The following is a 21,709-nucleotide window of genomic DNA, read 5'->3' as shown; positions in this document are numbered from 1 at the left end:
ACGGTGTTCCCTAAATGAGTTTAATAGGTAGAACTGAGTGGCAGTGAGTGCTCTGTGTGTCGTCTGTGTGTAGTGTTGATCAGAGAGCGACCCGTTTCAGCCTCGACTGCAGAGACTCATCGCAAGCTTAGCTTACGTGGGCCGAAGTTTTTGTTTTTGTACGGAGGGAACGGATATGATTTGGAAATAATAAATCACTGTCACAAGTGCCGGTGGGCAGGTTAATTTGGCTTCTGTGTCAACGAGCAATATTGCACTCCTACTCTTTTAATTACTCTTTGTCACTGGAACCATTAGTGTCTCACCCATTGCTTCTTGCTCTCTGAAACATGTTAATCTCTGCTGATTGAGGAGACGCAGCGTGTCTCGTCTCTGCATCTGCTAATCCTGCTAGTTAAATGTCCTCTTTAAGGGGCTGTGGTTTCTGAGAAACGCTGTCGATATTTGAAATCACCGAAACAAACACAAAACCGCCCTCAATAATATTCCAGTCATGTGATTAAACTGATCAGCGCAGATGATGAAGCTCAAACTGTACACAATATTTGAAATCACCGAAACAAACACAAAAGGCGCCTGATAGCTCCACCCCCAAATTCACGAAGACATGCGACTCAGGCTCCTCCCCCCTCATGAGTGGACACGCCCCTTACTGCTGATTTGCTACATGCGACTCAGGCTCTTCCTCCCTCATGAGTGTACACACCCCCTTACTGCTGATTGGCTACATGCGACTCAGGCTCTTCCTCCCACATGAGTGGACACGCCCCTTACTGCTGATTGGCTACATGCGACTCAGGCTCCTCCCCCCTCATGAGTGAACACGCCCCTTACTGCTGATTGGCGACATGCGACTCAGGCTCCTCCCCCTTCATGAGTGAACACGCCCCTTACTGCTGATTGGCTACATGCGACTCAGGCTCTTCCTCCCTCATGAGTGGACACTCCCCTTACTGCTGATTGGCTACAAGTGTTTTTTGTTGCTCGGTCTGATCAATTTCTCAGAAATCGCAAACTGCACCTTTAATGATATTGATCCTCTGGTAATTTCATCAGATTATATCAGATGATGCAGGTTAGACGAAAACAAGCTTCCAACCTTATTAGAATCAACTAATACAACTTTTTAATGTCGCCTGTCAGAACATCTGACGCTTCAGAGATGAAGGAGGGAATCTGCCTCTCTCTCGTCTCTCCAAAACGGCCCTCAATAATATTCCAGTCATGTGATTAAACTGACCAGGTTTTATGATCGTAACTCTTTCATTGATGTTGGCTTTACTCAGTTTTAGTGGAAACATGATCTTCAGGGTGAATATGAGCTTTGCTGCAGTTGTTCTGTGTTATTCAGACACTATCCTTCTACCGTTCGACGGTCCCTATCATATATTCTTCTTCGCTGATGAAGTCTTGCCATGCTTTGTGTTCACAGTCATAATCATAAAAGACGGTTGTTGTTAAAACACACAACAATTGAGCGGTTAAGCTTACAGATGCTCTTATGATTGGCTCTTTTCACGCTCGGCTTGAACTAAACACTGCTGAAAACCACTGATACAAACTACAGATCAATATGAACAACAAAAAGATAATCACAATGTTATTAAGTCATAAAATTGCCTTTTCACTGCAATACAGCGGCACTCTGATCATTTGAAGTTTTGTCAGGTATCATATATTGTCCTCTGGTGTTATTTTATCAACATAATTCATCATATTTTATATTTCTTTTAATTCTTTGTCTCAATTAAATTAAACCGCAGTATATGTCACGCTGCTGGATGTATCCGGGTGGATGACATGACATTTCAGGCTGTGTTCATGATGTGCTATCTGATAGCATAACTTAAAACATAAAAAAAAAGATTAAATAAATGTGTGATTTTTATGAGCTCATAATAATTGAGACAGCCTTTGCACTTAATTTTATAACTATATGCAATAAAGTGAAAACATGAAAAACATCTAAATTAGGCACATTACGCATCATTTTTAACTTGAAATATTGATGCTGAATAATCACAAAGAGTCTAATTAAAAGTTTCGATTGGAAAGCACTGAATGGTTGCCATTCTTGCCATAATTATATACTATGGTATGACTGTGGTAGTTTCATGTTATTTGTTTGATAGTACTTTAAACTTTTGAAAGGGAAGTACTGAATGAGATCAATGTGTTTAGAGGTTATAACATACTATCCCTGTTTTACCACTAAAGCTTCTGCTTTAGAGTGCATGTACAACCAAACTTACTTATTAGATAAATGAACATACATTGCATTTAATAATGTATTGCATACATAATGCATTTAAATCAAACATAGATTTAACTTTAATAGTCAATAAATATTAAATAATATTGATGATAAATACATTTTAACGTTAATATCAAATAATAAAAAATGTAATTAATAATATACATTTATTATTAACTTTAATATTTTTTAATATATATTTATTATTTTAATTATATTTTGTTCATTTTCATGAACATTGTTTGTGCTTAACCATGCAAAAGGTTTGCAAGTTGATCTCATGTGATGTTTGCTTGCTGTCGGTTAGTTATATGATGAAAGTTCGATGTACAGATTCTATTATGAAAGTTAGAAATATTATATAATGAAAAAGTTCTTACCTTGTAAAGTGTGCGGATCCTGAATCTGTTGATGTGATGTGACACATCAGCACTGAATCCCAGCACTCATTAATTACCATCACATGCTAATGAGTTTCCCGCGGGCACATGCGAAGTGCTGAAATAACAGATCAAATGTCGATGCATTCAGATATGGAAACATAACACACATTCCTGCTCGGATGCGCGAACCGCACTGCGCGCGACTGAGAGAGAGAGAGAGAGAGAGAGAGAGAGAGAGAGAGAGAGAGAGACGGTCACACTTGAGTTGAGCTCCAGATAAATTGCAAGGAAAAACAAGATTTGTTTGCCAACAAGCTAAAGAAAAAAGATGATTCAACATACAACAACATCTAGACAACGCTAAATTAATCCCATAGTTTAGCGCCATCTACTGTTGCAGAAGAGGAAGTTCAACTGCATTTGTGAGAAAGTCGAGCCGAGAGATCTCATAAAAAGCCAAGCGTCTCACAATCATACCAGATATGCATTTGTATGCACTAGATTTGGTATTTGTTCAAAGGTTACATGCAGTTTGTAGGATGGTTTGTATTTATTTGTGAAGTATTATCTAGGCTCATTTATTTATATTTGTAAAACACAATACATATTTGTTACGTCACTGCATTTTCGCTCAAATTGGCCTTTGTTCTTGCACATTGCGTTCTGTTTGTTTGCGAGTCGAGTTTTCCTTTGCAAAGCAGATCGAGTTTGTTTGCAAAATGCTGGATTTGTTTGTTTAATTATGGCACAATATTAACTCCGTAGTAGCTGATCACATGATAACCCTCTGAAGAAGAGGATATACATGTTGGAAAGGATAACATAGACAGTGCTATTTATCTCTCTGTGGACTTTTGCTTGAATTTTGTTTGAAAGAACAGCACAGAAAAACATTTTTGCACATTTTGGACACAACTGGAATTTTAAAGAAATCAGTGAAACTGATCTTAGCAGACAGATCTTAGCCTCATCATATGTATAGCCACACAAGACAGGCTTTCTTATTCAGACTGTCTGCAAAATTACAAAAGAGAAAAATATTTGAAAACCAAAATTGGTGAAATTAATGATTCGGTAGATAAAAAATAAAAATAAAAAACACTTTCTGGAACCTATGTAAAAAAAACTCGAAAAACCTAAATTAGAGATGTCACTCCAGAATAGCACAATAACAATTTGGAAATCTTACTTTGAAAATCTGTAACAATTTTTTTTACCGGCTGACCTTAACCAACCTCAGAGTAAAATACAGAAACCACTGGAAGACTAGTGTGTGAGTGAGTGAGTGAGTGAGTGAGTGAGTGAGTGAGTGTGTGTGTGTGTGTGTGTGTGTGTGTGTGTGTGTGTGTGTGTGTGTGTGTGTGTGTGTGTGTGTGTGTGTGTGTGTGTGTGTGAGTGAGTGAGTGAGTGAGTGAGTGAGTGAGTGTGTGTGTGTGTGTGTGTGTGTGTGTGTGTGTGTGTGTGTGTGTGTGTGTGTGTGTGTGTGTGTGAGTGTGTGTGTGTGTGTGTGTGTGTGTGTGTGTGTGTGTGTGTGTGAGTGAGTGAGTGAGTGAGTGAGTGAGTGAGTGTGTGTGTGTGTGTGTGTGTGTGTGTGTGTGTGTGTGTGTGAGTGTGTGAGTGTGTGTGTGTGAGTGAGTGAGTGAGTGAGTGAGTGTGTGTGTGTGTGAGTGAGTGAGTGAGTGAGTGTGTGTGTGTGTGAGTGAGTGAGTGAGTGTGTGTGTGTGTGTGTGTGTGTGTGTGTGTGTGTGTGTGTGTGTGTGTGTGTGTGTGAGTGAGTGAGTGAGTGAGTGAGTGTGTGTGTGTGTGTGTGTGAGTGAGTGAGTGAGTGAGTGAGTGTGTGTGTGTGTGTGTGTGTGTGTGTGTGTGTGTGAGTGAGTGTGTGAGTGAGTGAGTGAGTGAGTGAGTGAGTGAGTGAGTGAGTGTGTGTGTGTGTGTGTGTGTGTGTGTGTGTGAGTGAGTGAGTGAGTGAGTGAGTGAGTGAGTGAGTGTGTGTGTGTGTGTGTGTGTGTGTGTGTGTGTGTGTGTGTGTGTGTGTGTGTGTGTGTGTTCACAGACTGTTTGTCCTGTTGTTCGAGTCTTTCATGCGTGACTCAGGATAAACGATGTCTCGCTCTGACAGAATCCTCAGTCCCGCTGTTCTCCAGAGACACTGAGGCCTGACCGGCATATCGACACTCGTTTCATCACATTCGCTTCCTCTTCTTTTCATAAATAAAAGATCATGTGCACTGAACACTGTAGCACACACCACACACACATCTCGGAGACGTCTTTCAGATGTGTGTGTGTGTGTGTGTGTGTGTGTGTTTTCATCTGAGACGTGTTTGCTCATCTGCAATAGACATTTCCTGTCAGATCTTAAATAGACATTTAGAAAACATCTTTGTATGTAAAACAGACTTTTTAAAGATGATTCTGAGATGTTTATACTCAGAAGATGCTTTACTCTTGCTGGGTTTAAAATGCTAACCCAATTTTGGGTCAAATATGGACAAACCCAGCTGTTGGGTTACATTTTTAAATTGCATTTTTAATCCAACGTTTGGGTTTGTTCATATTTGACCCAAAATTGGGTTAAAACAACCCAGCATGGGTTACAGACGTACATTTCTGCTTTCGTCTAAATCCGTGTGATTTCTGTGCTAATGATGATCCTCTGTGCAGGAACAGTCAGAGTCTGAGTATCCAACCAATGAGAGAGGAATGATATATGAGGAATGATGATGAATTAAGAGAGGAATATGAAATTTAAAGAGGATAAAGCGAGACCTGCCATGGGAACTTCACAGGATTTTCTACCATTTTACATTAGATTATCGCATTCAGACGTATGTGACATTTAGCCGTATGATCTTTATATGCTTGTCATGATCATACTTTAATCCCTCGTCTGCATTTGATGTTTCGTGAATGGAGAATCAATCACAGATAAATATAAAGCTTTATTTTCACAGCGTTTTCACAGCGATGTCATAGAAGAACCATTTTTAGTTCCCCAAGGAAACTCCCAGTGATCAGCTCTTCAAAGATCTTCAGAGTGTTTCACAGATGTTAAAGGCTCATCATGGAACCATTCACAAAAGAGTGCATTCAAGGCCGCATTAATGCACAGGCTTAGCAGGGCTGGAGCCCAGGGGCCTCCCATGTTCAGGTTCATGATGAGCTGAAAAAGTCATATTGTTTTGTAACTTGTCAGGTTTTCAGTCAATCACTCTAATCGCACGTTACATGTCTGCGGATTGAGTGACCCACGTGGCCCTGTAAGCCCCGTTCACACAGCCAGCGAGACTCGCTAGTCTCTATACTGTGAATATGGCAAGCCGTTTTAACATTTAATCATTTAAACTGACTAGTCTCTATTTTCATGCTACTAGTACTTATTTTTTAGATACTAGTATCTATTCCATTAAGTACTAGTACTTATTCATTAGCTACTAGTGCTTATTCTTTAGGTACTAGTGCCTATTCTTTAGATACTATAGTACTTATTCATTATTTATTATTAGATACTAGTACTTATTAATTAGATACTAGTACCTATTAAATAGATACTAGTACTCATTCATTAGATACTAGTACTTATTTCGAGAGTGACTAGTAACTATTATTTTGTTAGTAACAACTAAAAATTTTTTTGCCATTGACTTCTATGGGGATCTGTAGTATCTTACACTGTAAAGAGGTTGCTGTAAATTTTACAGTAACTTACTGGCAGCTGGATGCCAGTAAGTTACTGTAAAATGTTTTACAGTATTATTACTGTATTTTCACTTACAGTATACTGTACCATTTACTGTAATTGCATTTACAGTATTATTACCGTATTTTCATTTACAGTATTAGTATTGGGTTTTTTTTTTTTGTTTTTTTTTCATCATTTAAATTTTCTTTTTTTAATTTATGTTTACCCCCCCCCCCCCCCCCCCCCCAAAATCACAATAACTCACAAACATTTGTCCTTATAATATTCTTTTTAATCGTTGAACATTTTGTTTTAGAAGTACAAATTACAAATCTTGACCTTTAGGAGCCACTAGCTGAAGAAAAAACAAGGCAACATCTCCAAAGTCCATAGAATTAATCTCCTGGTGACCATTTGTATCTGTAGCATGGCAAAAACGTACACACACTGAAAAGCAAAACAGGCCTTAAAACAATAAAATACAGTCAAAGTCAGTGTTGTGTTGTTACATTTCAGTAATTTTGCCAGTCAAAGTTGACAAGCTCTCTGATGAGAAACACTGAGGGTTTCAGGCTGATGCTTTTCTTTGGACTCTATAAAATGAGGCTCTGAGTGCATTAACATTTTCAGTGGTGTTGGTTCTGGAAGTATTTTTTCCTGTTAATTTTTCCCATGTGGATTTAAAAAAAAAAGTCTTTGTTAAAGCGTTATTTCGCCGTGAAGCGAGCCAATCAGCGACGAGGTGAATCACAACACTGCAAACTTTTGATTTGAAGCAAACAATTATTTGAAAATCGGACAAAAAGACAAAACTGTGAACTTTTAGTGGCTTAAGTTGAGGGAAAGAACTACAATCTGAGCATTGCGAACAGCATAATCAAATTAAAAACAATATGCACTTAAAAATGTTGATTTATATTTCAAGTTTATTGTAAAACCTGCACATGCATGCAAATATTTAAGTATTTTTGAGTATCTCAATTACGTAACTCACAGTGTTTCATTGAGTGGGCGGAGCTAAAGAGCTGTTTTGATTGTGGCGACTCTGATTGGTGGAATGTTCTGTACAGCATCATGGGTAATGCAGTTTTTCACCACAAATTCTGCTGTTAAAAACGTTTATTTTAAGAATAAGCTCAAATAATGTGGGCTGACGATTGATAGCATCGATTAACAACCTCGTATAGCTCACAGTAGAGCTGACTTTAAAGGTTTATAAGTTATCGTTCAAAATCAATTTTGAAAATTAATTTTTAATGAAGTTTTTACTTCCGGAACCGGACTGTTGCACTCTATAAAGAACCTTTATATTTAAGAGTGTAAGTCAGAAAGTGTGACAGGGTTCATTTATATAGTTAACTAAAACTAAAACCCACAAAAACATTTCTTCACATTTCATTTCATTACTTGAAATACTTACCAAAAAAAAAAAAAAACACATTTTTTTATTTATTTATTTTTATTTAACATTTTTAACATTTTATTTAATCTTGATACTAAAGTAAATAATACAGATTTTTTTTTAAAACAAAAACTGACATAAAACATTTTAAAAACCATAAAAATTACTTAAAAATTACTAAATTAAACTTTAAAATGAAAAGGAAAATGCAAAACATAAAAAGAACAAACTTTAAAAAATATTAATAAAATCTCTATACTACTAAAATGACCCTGTTGTGTGTGTGAGAGAGAATCAGAGAATGTAATATCTGTTGAAGTGATGATGACTAAGAGTCATTTCCAAGAAAATAATAATTATGTTCAAGGAGTGAGAGGATATTAGTTTGTGGTGTTTGACCTTTAACGAACAACAGCAGTAATTAGCAGCTGCTCAGAATGACTGATGCTCAAAATCACTTTAGACTTTCTGTCGAATGCACCGAATGCACAAACACACATCAGACACACATGATTTTAATGGTAAAAGACTGTAAAATGCTACAGTGAAAAACTGTTAATTGGTTAACAGAAAGTTTCTGTTCTATATACGGTGAATAACTGTGATAGATCGAACCGTAAATTGACATTCCCACGATTCCCGGCATGACACTTCACATTTGATGTATTTTTGTTGAAATTACTAGGTTTCTTCACAGTTTTTCTTTCAAATCAGTTATGTACATTAGGGTTTTATATTACATTTTATTTAGTTAAATGAATGTTTATGGCATTTTTCTAATTTTTGTGTGTTACCATGTTGGTGTTTAGTGTTTGTGTAAATGACACTGAGCAGCTTCTTAATATTACTATTAACTTTATAGTGAAAACTCTGCTAGTGATGAGCTTTGATTGATCATGTGACTTATATCACCGCTGTGATTAGTGGTTGTATCACAATGATACAACACAGATATTAGTATTCCAATAGGACGGTAAATTAATATTATATCAGATAATGAAATACATTTATTTTACTGTTAAGTCTGTAAAACCTAAAATTATGCTACTGTATTTTTTACGGTAGATTTCTGGCAACCACAGCTTTTTACCATACATTTTTACCGGAATTTTTTTACAGTGCACGTCATCATTTCATATGTTAGTATTATACTGTCATTGTATTATTCACGATAACATGGGGCTCCATCAATGGTCAGATCTTTCATCACGTGTTTATCCTGGTGTCCAGATGAGTGTGTTTGTAAGGAGCCGAGCAGGAGTGTGTTTGCGATGAGAGCGTCATCTCACAGAAAATATGGTAACACTTTATTTTACAGTGTCCTTGTTAAATATGTTACGTGTACTTACCATAGTAATAACAGTAAATTATGCATAATTACATGCAACTAACCCTCCACCAAATCCTAACCCTATAGTAAGTACATGTAGTTGCTTAATAATACTCAGTACTTCAATATATAGTTACACTGTAACAATGACACCTTAAAATAAAGTGTAACCTAAAATATTAATCTGCAGCATATCCTATTATGAAGGAACAAAACAATGGAGTGAATCATTGTAATCATCACTGTATGAGATGAATAAGTGCATGCAAATGGGTATAAACACCAAGTCTGAATAATGAGGGTAAACTGAATATTTACTAGGAAATATTTCCATGTTTGTACATATTTGCTTTTCATCTCAAACTATGAAGGGAGTGTCAACATCTCTGATTTAGTGTGAATCAATGTGTTTTGCATTACAAATCATGTATTCAGTGTTCACAGCCCTTCATATTAGAAATATTAAATATGCTTTCTCTCAGCGAACAATAGCTGTAATCAACACAAGAGTTCCCATAATCAACAGATGCAGCGATAACCATAATGACTGACTCCCTCGTGTATGAATCACTATGGTGACCATCTCACCTTCACTATATGCAACATTCACACTCACTGGCTTCACAGTGTCTGTGTTAGACTTCATACATCAGTGTGGATGTTTAGACTGAAGCTCATGCTAGTTTTCTCTTTCAGCAGCCGAACAGTTTTACTGAGCAAGTTATACATGTCTTGGTTTCTGATCACATTAGTCACATTTATGTTTAACCCTGTAAAGCCTGACATGTGAAATAATAGTCAGAAAAATCTATTTTGTTTGAAATGGAACATTTTATTGAACCTAGACAAAATGTAAAAAAAAATAAAAAATTAATGCATGTTTTTTTTGTTGGGTATCATTGATCCATCAGGCTTGTATGGCTCATATAGTCTGATATAGTGAGGATATGGAGGGAAAAACAGCTCAGTTTTATTCAGAGACTCAAACTGAGCAAAAATATGCAGGATGCTGATATTTATATGGACAAAAAGTTGATTAAATTCTGATGCTTGTAATGTAAATCAATTACATCTTAAAACAATCAGAAAAAAAGCTAAATAGGTATGGAGCATCAGAATACATTTTTTAATAAAAACAGAAACTGGAAAGCTGGTTTCATTCGTTAGTTTAAAATGCATCATCAATGGCTTCATAGCAAAGATCTGATGAATAATTGGCTCCTTGGCATTTGGACAATAGGAAAAATCAGAGTAGCCGTTGGAACATAAAGGACTGAACGCTCTCGTTAATCTGATCGTCCCGATACTTGATGATGCACAAACACTAGACCGTCCCGAGGGAACGATTACAAACGCTCTGATTCTGCAGTCTTCCTGGATCGGCAGCGTCTGTTACTGCTGGAGCAAACACGGTTCAAAGCCAAGATCGAGACAGACAGACAGACAGACAGACAGACAGACAGACAGACAGACAGATAGATAGATAGATAGATAGATAGATAGATAGATAGATAGATAGACGGACGGACGGACAGACAGACAGACAGACAGACGATGGACGGACAGACAGACAGACAGACAGACAGACAGACAGACAGACAGATAGATAGATAGATAGATAGATAGATAGATAGATAGATAGATAGATAGACAACATTAATTATAGGCTAATCTATGAATTAATCTGTCTAATAACGTCTACAAATATAATAGTTACCCGTCTACCAAGCTGTGACAATGTATGGAATATTATATCTGGAGAGGACGTGAGCTCGACATGGTTGTAATTTTTATTTTTTTACGGCTCATGTTCTCTAGACTCCGTCGCTACGGAAGATGCAATCACCCGGAAATGAATGTGCGGGTATATGTAAAATACGGGACAAATCGCGTCCCATATTGATTTGATACGGAACGCATCGTTTTACCTTTAAAAACGGGACGATTCCGTATTTGACGGGACGGGTGGCAACCGCCATTCTTTGTCATCTTTTTTTGGTGAGCCAAATATCTTGAAACTTGCATTTTCCAGGCATAACGTTTCAGCGGTTTCCGCCTATTTTTGCAATGTTTCACGGTTTGTCTGTGAAACGTTGACGTAACTAGTGCGTGAACGTTACGACAACGTACAACACAAAGTACCTCACGCGGGAAACACTGAACGTAACGCGTAAATGCGTGTAACTAGCGTAAATCAAGCTAGCTAGTATGCATAGGCCACAAAGTGTTGGCGAAATAAAACATTAGCGAACCAGAGGGAATAATATGGATTTTTTCCCGAGAAAACTTGATAAATTCAAGCACTTTCAAGGACCTGTATCGATGTATGTTCGCTTTCAAAAACTTTCCAGGGCCTTGAATATTTTTTTTTTTATTTAAGTTTCACAAACTTTCAAGGATTTCAAGGACCCATGTGAACCCTGATAAATGCATGAGTGAAACACTTAATGAAGCTGAGGTGTGTGTGCAAATCTGGAGGTTTTCTCTCTGTCTCAGCGGTGGTTTAGTGTGAGCTCTTTTCTCCAGCGGTGTAATTACAGAGAACAAGCTCTTGAGCTTCAGTGTTTCTCCAGGATTATTTTCACTTGAGAAAGGATTGAAATATTCTGCTACTGCCTGTATTATTTCCTCGGCTTCTCCTTATGGACTCTTTTACATGGAAAGCTCGTATTTAAAGCACTATTACATTAAGAATCAGAAACTTCATAATCTTCACTCTCATTGCTGAGGTGAAGTGTGTGTGTATTTATATTCAGAGCAGAACCACAGGTGCTTCATCGACATACAAGATCCAGAGCTCGTGAGGCGGAAAAACAGCGTTGCAGTTTGAAATGTGATATGATAAACATCTCATATTGCTGCTTATACTTGGATATCAAGGTGACAATATTTTTAGGTCCTTTTCTACGCAGTCACTATGAGAGGTAAAATAATAAGAATACACAGCCATATGTATATATATACACTGAACAAAATTATAAACGCAACACTTTTGTTTTTGCCCCATTTTTCATGAGCTGAACTCAAAGATCTAAGACTTTTTCTATGTACACAAAAGGCCTATTTCTCTCAAATATTGTTTGACCCATGTTACAAGGATCTGTACACAATTCCTGGAAGCTGAAAACATCCCAGTTCTTGCATGGCTAGCATACTCACCGGACACGTCACCCATTGAGCATGTTTGGGATGCTCTGGATCGGTGTATACGACAGCGTGTTCCAGGTCCTGCCAATGTCTAGCAACTTCGCACAGCCATTGAAGAGGAGAGGACCAACATTACACAGGCCACAATCAACAACCTTTTTTTTTCTTTTTTCAGACCCCCCCCAATACAGTAAAACTGCACATTTTAGAGTGGCCTTTTATTGCGGCCAGCCTAAGGCACACCTGTGCAATAATCATGCTTTCTAATCAGCATCTTGATATGCCACACCTGTGAGGCGGATGGATTATCTCGGCAAAGGAGAAGTGCTCACTAACACAGATTTAGACAGATTTGTGAAGAATATTTGAGAGAAATAGGCCTTTTGTGTACATAGAAAAAGTCTTAGATCTTTGAGTTCAGCTCATGAAAAATGGGGGCAAAAACAAAAGTGTTGCGTTTATAATTTTGTTCAGTGTATATATATATATATATATATATATATACACATATGTATATGTGTGTTTATATATAGTTATACAAATATTTATAAACAAATTATACATAAATAATGAAAATATATATTATAAACAGATTTATATATTTTACAAATACAATTTTGGAATTTCATTGTATAGACAAAACCTGTTGAAAAAAATGAACTTATCTTTTTTGTGTTCCACAAAAGAAAATACAGGAAACAACATGAGGATGAGTAAATTGTCAGAATATTGCGTAATCTATCCCTTTAAAGTAGTTAAATAATACATATTTAATTTGTTCATATTTCTGTTCAATATGCTGTTTTATTAACTGCCCCTGTAACCTGATGCACCTACTGTGTGCTTGAATATTGTTCAAAAGCATATAAATCAATGTAATTAATATTAATGTACCTTTCATAAATAACAAAGACACATGGATACATATTGTGAACGCTGCCACAGAAACGACCCATCTCTGATTATTCCGACACAATGTGAACACGGCATTAAATATTTATAGAAAACTTAATGGTGTCCTTGAGTTCCAAAACTTTTTGAATTTCTATTTTGAGTTGTGTTTTGAAGTATAAATTTACCATCACAGACGGAATGAAAATTAAACAGCATGTGTCCATCTGTCCAACACGACTGTACTAAAGTAAGAGCAAAAGTCGTTTGCACAGTTTAATAAATATTTATTGAAAAATTCTGAGGCACAGCATGAGGTCCAGTGCATGAGAACAGAACGGCAGCGTCAGAAAGAGACGTTTCTCTTTCTTTTCCGTGTGATTATGTGAGGATGGTGAACTGATGCGGGAAAGACGAGGAGTCTGCCGTCAACGGATTACATCTCACATCCAGAGTCTTCAGTGACGGCATCAGAGACAGCTTCTCCACCGGTAAATCTGTGTGTGTGTGAGAGAGAGAGAGAGAGAGAGAGAGACACACACACACAGAGAGACAGAAAGAGAGAGAGAGACACACAGAGAGACAGAAAGAGAGAGAGAGACAGAGAGAGAGAGAAAGAGATTGACTTTATTTACAAAACCATTAAAGATCTAAAAATTTTAGTAAAAAAAAAACTTTAAAACACAGCTAGAAGGAGAGCAATGGATTTTAAAGGAGGAACACTCATTATTGTGCCACTAGTGAAGCAGAAATGTTCCACTTCAAACCCTCATGTTACTGAAGCACTGAACTCTGGTGGAGCCTGAAGTGTTTATTAGCGAACCGTTGATGCGCTTCTGCATTACTTTCACTGTCGCCTGTTGATGTTATCATGTTGCATTGAGATCGGCTGCACTCATGTGAGATTAAGATGTTCGGAGATGCTCTCATCTTCTTTAGCCATAGGATTATCACAAAGAAAATACATCGCCATGGAAACCATAATTTAGCATCTGGGTTTTATTTGCATTGAATCCTTTTTAGAAGTATTATGAAAGCCTTTGTGAATTGATATGGAAATTGAGACGTTCTGTTCCTGCTGTAAAACTGTAATGATGCTAAAAGTGCAGCTTTGATCACAGGAATAAATTACACTTTACTATATTCACAAAGAACACTCTTATTTTAAATTATAATAATATATCTTACATTTTTTACTGTATGTTTGATTAAATAAATGCAGCTTTAGTGCAGCAGAAGAGACTTATTTTTAAAAAATATGACGAATCCCATATTTTTTTATTTCTAATATACTGGATAAAATATGAAATCCTATTAGTTTGCTTCTAATTATCACAGCATGTTGTTGTCACAACAATTTTTTCCGAGATTTTCCCTACAGCTGCTTCAAAATCCCTGATCTCGGACAGAAAGCTGTGGAAATCAGAAGTTGTTGTTTAATGCGTCGACGTCTGTATCTGTCAATTATTCATATAAGCATATCTTTTTTTAATATATCCAGAGGAATTGTCTGGGTTTGAATTTTGTTGACAATAATGAAATGAATGTCTTGTTCAGCGTGTGCAGATGCATTTAATATCTCATGAGTATCTGTGATAGACCGTGACATTTTCTGAACTTTCCATCTGACTGAAAGCATCGAGCGTCTCAGCGGTTCGGTCCGAAACTCTCGAAGCGCTTCGACGTCTACAGATTCATTTCTCCAGATGTCAGATAAAACACATGAACTTTCTGTCTGTTTGACGAGTTTAGTTGGTTTGAAAGCCTTAAAGTTTGTATAATGCATTCATATATTCATATTCATATTCATAATGTATGTTGTAACCAAAGTTAAAATGCATTATAATATTTGCAGGTTACCCTGAAACTGGATGTTCGCCATGCGTTTTAATGCATTGCACTTTTTAAAGGTGTGTTCAATGAATAGATGAGTATTATAATCTATTATAACTGGTTACAAGTATTCATATCATAATGCATTATAAGATTAACACGTTTATAATGCGTTATGTATAAAGGCATTACATTTTTATGCAATGTTACATTATTGTCATGAAGATTTTCATTAGTTTCTTACAAAGAATAACCTTTGAGAATTACAACAAAAATACATGTATCTAAACATTTCCTTTCATTACACTAATGACAATTTGAGGGTAAATGTGCTTAATGATCATGAGAATAATGTTGCAGTGCAAAAGATCTTAAAGGGCCTACTGTAAAATAGGGTTCATTATCACTGAACCCTATTCATCATTCATTATCACTGAACCCTATTCATCATTCATTATCACTGAACCCTATTCATCATTCATTATCACTGAACCCTATTCATCATTCATTATCATTAATGTTTTCTGAGTGTTTGAGGATTATTCTGCCATATTTTTCAGATCTCGTTTCTCTTTCACTCGTGTGTGTGTGTGTGTGTGTGTGTGTGTGTAAACCAGAACAGCTTTCTCTGACGTCGCAGCGTTCTGTCCATTAGTGTTCTCTTCAGTGTGTTCAGGGACAGTGTGAATGACACAGGCCTAATGAGAGTTGATTACCATGTTGCCTTGTAATTAGTGTGTCTCAGTGCTAGCGCACTTCATGCCGGTTTCTCTGTTTGGAACATAATTAAAGAGATAATTCACCTAAAGATCATTATTTACTCATCCTCATGTCATTATAAAGGTATATGACTAAAGATGATGTATGGAAAATAGAAGTCGATATTCTACCGAGTCAAGCCCATGTCTCTTAACAGCAGTCTAGTAGTTTTATGATGATTTATGGTTTATTTTGTCCTTTCTGGAACATGACCGCACTCATTCCTGTTCACTTTCACTGCATGGAAAACAGCAGATCAGCGTTGCTATTGATAACTAAAATCATTTTCGGTAATTGAACAATTTTATATGTATTATTTTATTTATTTAAATCAGTTTATTTATTTTTTCATTCATTTTTAATACATTTTTAATGTACTGTTATATGTATTACTTTAAGTCTTATTTTTTATTCATTCATTCATTAATTCAGTTTGATTCTGAATGAATGTTCAAAAAACATTAATTCATAAATGTTTTATGTACTGATATATATATATATATATATTGGGCACTTAATTTCAGGGTGAACTATTAATTAAAAAAGCATCTAGTTAATATCAAAGACTCACTTTATAAACACAAAGACGGCGCACTCATGATATTACTAATGAATGGGAGAAAGTGCCTCTTTTCTGGTTAGTTCTGGATGAACTAGAGTGGTGGACACAGACATGTTGCCGATGGGTCCTGTCTCGACTTTCTGACTCGTTTAGAATGGCCTTGAGCGTTTCAGAGCGGCTGGCGACGGGCACGAACATGTCATTAAAACAACCCTTAACCTTCGTTTTCAAAACTGCAACTCACCGAGTGGTTAGTGGTTTTCATTGATGATTAAAAACAAATATATCGGCGCAATGTATGATTTCAATCCGTGTTATTTGCTATAGTGGAACTATTTTTTCAGATACCTCACATAAACTTCCGCTCGATATTTGAGTCTGAAGCGCAGAAATATCAACCAGCAATGAGTCCTCCAGCAGAAATCAATGGGATTTTACAAAATGCCAAATAAAACACGACAGAAACTGTATTTCGCTGCCGCTACTTGTTTTTGATCATCAACGAACACCACTAACCACTCGGTGAGTTGCACAGTTGTGAAAGCGAACGTTAAGGGTTGTTTTAAGGACATGTTCGAGCATGCCCGTCGCCAGCCACTCTGAAGCGCTCAAAGGCGATTCTAGACGAGTCAAAGAGTCGAGACCGGACCCATCGACAACATGTCTGTGTCCACCACTCTACTTCATCCAGAACTAACCAGATAAGAGACTCAAAGTGCTAAATACCGGAATTATCCTTTAACATGATCTCTAAATTGTAATATGGATTCATGCATTTTCTGTAAAGCTGCTTTGAAACGATGTGTATTGTGAAAAGCGCTATACAAATACGTGTGAATTGAATTGAATTGAATTGAATAAGCCCCGCCTTCTAAATAAAACAGCCAATCGCTGATTGGGAAAGTTAGGACTGCGCTCTGATCCAGCCTGAAAAAGACGCTTTTTAACCCTGTTAGAGCATTAGAAACAGCATCTGTGACTGATGTGATTGACACCTGTGATGCGGTTCTCCTCCACGCTGATGTGCTCGAGGCTTCTCACGTCCAGCAGGCGCTCAGGGAACACCGTCAGCTGGTTCCTGGAGAGGTTGATGCTGACCAGGAGCTCCATGTCTCCGACCGCCTCTGGCAGCTTCGTGAGGATGTTTCCCTGCAGATCCAGCTCTACAACAACAAACACACACACACACACACACACACACACACACACACACACACACACACACACACACACACACACACACACACACACACACACACACACATATATGCTCGTCATGTGATCTATATCTGCCAGAGCTGGGCTGGTGTACTCTGTGCAACACTAGAAACCGCCCCACAACTCCCATGAAGCATTGCAAATGATGCAACTACTGCAAGTCACTCTGAAACAGCTTGATGTGAAGAATATCTCTTCTGCTGCACCAAAGCTGCATTTATTTGATCAAAAATACTGTAGAAATATTATTACAATGTAAATCAGCTGTTTTCTATGTGAATATACAGTAAAGTGTAATTTATTCCTGTGATCAAAGCTGAATGTTCAGCATCATTACTCCAGTCTTCAGTGTCACATGATCCTTCAGAAATCAGTATAATATGTTTCAACTCCAATTATCAGTTGAAAACAGTTTTACAGGTGATACATTTTGTTTTTCAGGATTCTTTGATGATTAGAAAGTTCAAAAGAACAGCATTTATTAATAAAATAGAATCTTTTGTAACATTATAAATGTGTTTACTGTCACTTTTGATCATGCGTCCTTGTTGAATAAAAGTAGGCTATTCATTCTCCTTTTTTAATCTCACTGAGCCGAAAGCAGTGCAAGTCAATAATTTTGAGCCGTTGTTTAATGAATCACTTTGCAATGCTTCAGAATGTAGAGTTTGAATCTGTTTAATAATATAATTATTTGATTGATTTCAGTCTCGTAATGTGAAGCTGTTTTTCTGCTGATGTCAGAATGATTCATAAAAGTTGATTCATCAGTTTATACGAAAGACTTCACTGGATTAACCACATTATACTTTAATATCTCTGGACCATAAAACCAGTCACATGGATCAATTTTATGAAATTGAGATGTATACATCATCTGAAAGCTGAATAAATAAGCTTTCCATTGATGTATGGTTTGTTAGGATAGGACAATATTTGGTCGAGATGCAACTATTGAAAATCTGGAATCCGAGGATGCAAAAAACAATCGAAACATTGAGAAAATCTCCTTTAAAGTTCTACATTTATGTTCACGATTGTGCAGCATTCACTCACAGAAATACATGTTTTATATATTTACAGTATGAAATTTACTAAATATCTTCACGGAACATGATCTTTACTTAATATCCTAATGATTTTTGGCATAAAAAAAAAATCGATAATTTTGGCCCATACAATGTAGTGTTGGATATTGCCACAGATATCCCCGTGCGACTCGAGACTGGTGACGTGATCATTTGATATAATCGAATGATTAATTTCAGCAGTGTGTCAGGAAACGTGTGGTCTGGAGAGACGCCTGAAGCTGTGGACAGAAGAACTGAAAGCCGTACCTCTTAACTGTGTGAACGTGAGGAAGAACTTGTTGCTCAAGGCTTTGATGCTGTTGTTGGCCAGAGAGATTGTGTGTATGTTGTGTGTGACGCTGCGCATCATCTTGAAGACGCCGTCAGGGAAGCTAACAAGACCGCAGTCGGACAGATCTAGAGAAGAAAACAGAAGCTGATTCAGACTGACTCTGGCATTACCGCTGAAATCTGTTAATTGTGCAATCACTCACAAAATCACAGCAAATACTATCAGAAATGAATGCAGTAATTTGGAGGCACTTGACTTGTGTGTGTGTGTGTTTAATCAGAGGTTCACAATGCTGCTGATTGCGACGTGACTTTATTTACTCTTGACATTAAATTATTGATATGATGACACTTGATCAATTGGAAAATGTTGAGAAGAATGAAGTGATTTATAGGAGCTTCTCAGCTCAATGGCGCCATCTACTGCTGAAACACACACACACACACACAACCAGCATGTAATGACAACAGTGTCCAGGAGGAACAGTAATTATATTATTCTGCAATTATCAGTATGTAAAAGCATTTAAACGTTTTAGTATGACTTTCTTTGGATTTTAATCTTTTAGATGCCAGGGACGATTAAAATATATACCCATTTTATAAAAAATATTAAGTTACATTATTATTACTTTCTGTTGTTTTTCTCTACCCACTATAGAAATGTACTGTTATAGCTATTTTTGATGTAAATCTAAATTTTTATAAATTCATTTGTTCATTTTAATCAGACTTTTATGCACATAGTTATATGTATATAAATTCAATAATTCATTCAATTTAATCAATTTTTAATGTACTGTTATATCTATTATTTTATTTATTTAAATCCATTTCTTATTTATTTTTTCATCAATTTTAATAATTTTTAATGTATTGTTATTTGTATTTTTTTTATTTAAATCGATTTATTTTTCCATTCATTCAATTAATACATTTTTTATGTACTGTCATATGTATTACTTTGTTTAAAATTAATGATCATGTAAATAAAGTAATACATTGTGTACATATACATTTACACGACAGTAAAATTTATTAATTGAATGAATGAAAAATAAATCGATTTAAATAATTAATAATCCATATCAGTAAATTAAAATTGATCAAAATGAATAAAAAAATAATGGATTTAAATCAAACAAATAGCAGTACATTAAAATTGTTTAAAATGTATGAACGTAAATAAATCAATCATTTTAATGTACTGTTATATGTATTACTTTATTTAAATCCATTATTTATTCGTTCATTCATTTTAATGTACTGTTATGTAATCAAATTTATTTATTTATTAATTTCAATCAATTTTAATGTAATATGTATTGTTTTATTTGAATCAAATATTTATGTATTCATTCATGTTAATCATTTTTGTATAATTTATTTCCACGTACCCCTATAGCAGTGCCTTGAGGTCGACGGACCCCAGCTCTAGCGGACATCAGGAGTTATGCATGTGTTTAGAAGAGGTGACAAGGGTATACACATGAAAACAATATTCCTTTGAGATATGAGGTATTATTTAGTATACTTTAACCTAACTTTGGGTCAAATATGGACAAACCCAAACGCTGGGTTAAAAAATGTAATTTAAAATTTTAACCCAACTTTTGGTCAAATATGGACAAACCCAAACGCTGGGTTAAAAAATGTAATTTAAAATTTTAACCCAACTTTGGGTCAAATATGGACAAACCCAAACGCTGGGATAAAAAATTTAATTTAAAATTTTAACCCAACTTTGGGTCAAATATGGACAAACCCAAACGCTGGGTTAAAAAATGTAATTTAAAATTTTAACCCAACTTTGGGTCAAATATGGACAAACCCAAACGCTGGGATAAAAAATGTAATTTAAAATTTTAACCCAACTTTGGGTCAAATATGGACAAACCCAAACGCTGGGATAAAAAATGTAATTTAAAATTTTAACCCAACTTTGGGTCAAATATGGACAAACCCAAACGCTGGGATAAAAAATGTAATTTAAAATTTTAACCCAACTTTGGGTCAAATATGGACAAACCCAAACGCTGGGATGAAAAATTTAATTTAAAATTTTAACCCAACGGCTGGGTTGGTCTATATTTGACCCAGCATTTTTGAGAGTGTAGTCAGACAGTGTCTCACCCAGCGAGTCTCTGCCCTCCTCCATGGTGGCGTTGATCCTCCTGGCGACCTTCGCCACGGCCTCCGCCATCCGGTTGGGTTCAGGTGTGATCTGAGGAGTGATTGGTGGATCAGTGGACTGTGATCTGAGCAGTGATTGGTGGATCAGGTGTGATCTGAGCAGTGATTGGTGGGTTACTCACGGGTGCACAGGAAGTCACAGGTATGAGCCACAGACAGCCACTTCCTGCCAAAGCGCACAAACATGCAGTGACATCAGAAATATGAACATAATATATGTGTGTATATATGCAGAATTTATAAAGCCCAAAACAACTCATGCTGTCAAATCAATTCATCGCATCTAACTTACAAGTTTGGATATGTTTTATTATATGTATACTATATATATATATACTTATTTCTATGTCATGAGTTGTTTGAGCCGATGTGTAATGTATTTAAATATGCAATAATGAGAAAAGGCCAAGCATGCAAAGCCTCAAACAGCTGAGCAGACGAATATAGAAACACATGACGTTATTAATAGCACGAGTATTTCTGAATCTGAACGAACATTACCATATCATTTAATGTTACATCAGAAATATTAACTGGATTTCTGGACTGCAGTATTATCGACGAATGACGTCATGCCATTCATTCAACTAAAGGCATTAAAGTAAGAATACAAACACATTCAAATCTGTAAAGTAAAGCAGACTGCTCGTCTAGAGCTGGTAAACCCTCACATTCAGACATGCGATGCTGTCTC

The 21,709-nt window shown here is 36.2% G+C and overlaps 1 protein-coding gene across 6 annotated transcripts in view; it reads right to left on the bottom strand.

Moving 5' to 3' along the window:
* Window positions 1-13,364: 13,364 nt before the first annotated feature.
* Window positions 13,365-21,709, bottom strand: part of lrrc20 (leucine rich repeat containing 20) — a 9,120-nt gene continuing 775 nt past the window's right edge. For 2 of the 6 annotated variants that reach the window (XM_084434439.1, XM_084434437.1), the window contains exons 2-6: window positions 21,138-21,181; window positions 20,956-21,046; window positions 18,799-18,948; window positions 17,239-17,406; window positions 13,365-13,586 (exon numbers count right to left, since the gene is read on the bottom strand). In XM_084434439.1, coding sequence (XP_084290565.1) covers window positions 13,471-13,586; window positions 17,239-17,406; window positions 18,799-18,948; window positions 20,956-21,025 — 504 coding nt within the window. In that variant the 5' untranslated portion in view covers window positions 21,026-21,046; window positions 21,138-21,181 and the 3' untranslated portion in view covers window positions 13,365-13,470. Of the gene's footprint in view, window positions 13,587-17,238; window positions 17,407-18,798; window positions 18,949-20,955; window positions 21,047-21,137; window positions 21,182-21,686 lie in introns of all 6 variants that reach the window. The other 4 variants (XM_084434436.1, XM_084434438.1, XM_084434440.1 and 1 more) reach the window with 4 other exon arrangements.

Source organism: Rutilus rutilus (assembly GCF_951802725.1).
Source record: "Rutilus rutilus genome assembly, chromosome: 16".
Taxonomy (NCBI): Eukaryota; Metazoa; Chordata; class Actinopteri; order Cypriniformes; family Leuciscidae; genus Rutilus; species Rutilus rutilus.
Note: the sequence above shows the minus strand (reverse complement) of the source record. Positions and strands in the feature narration are given on the sequence as shown.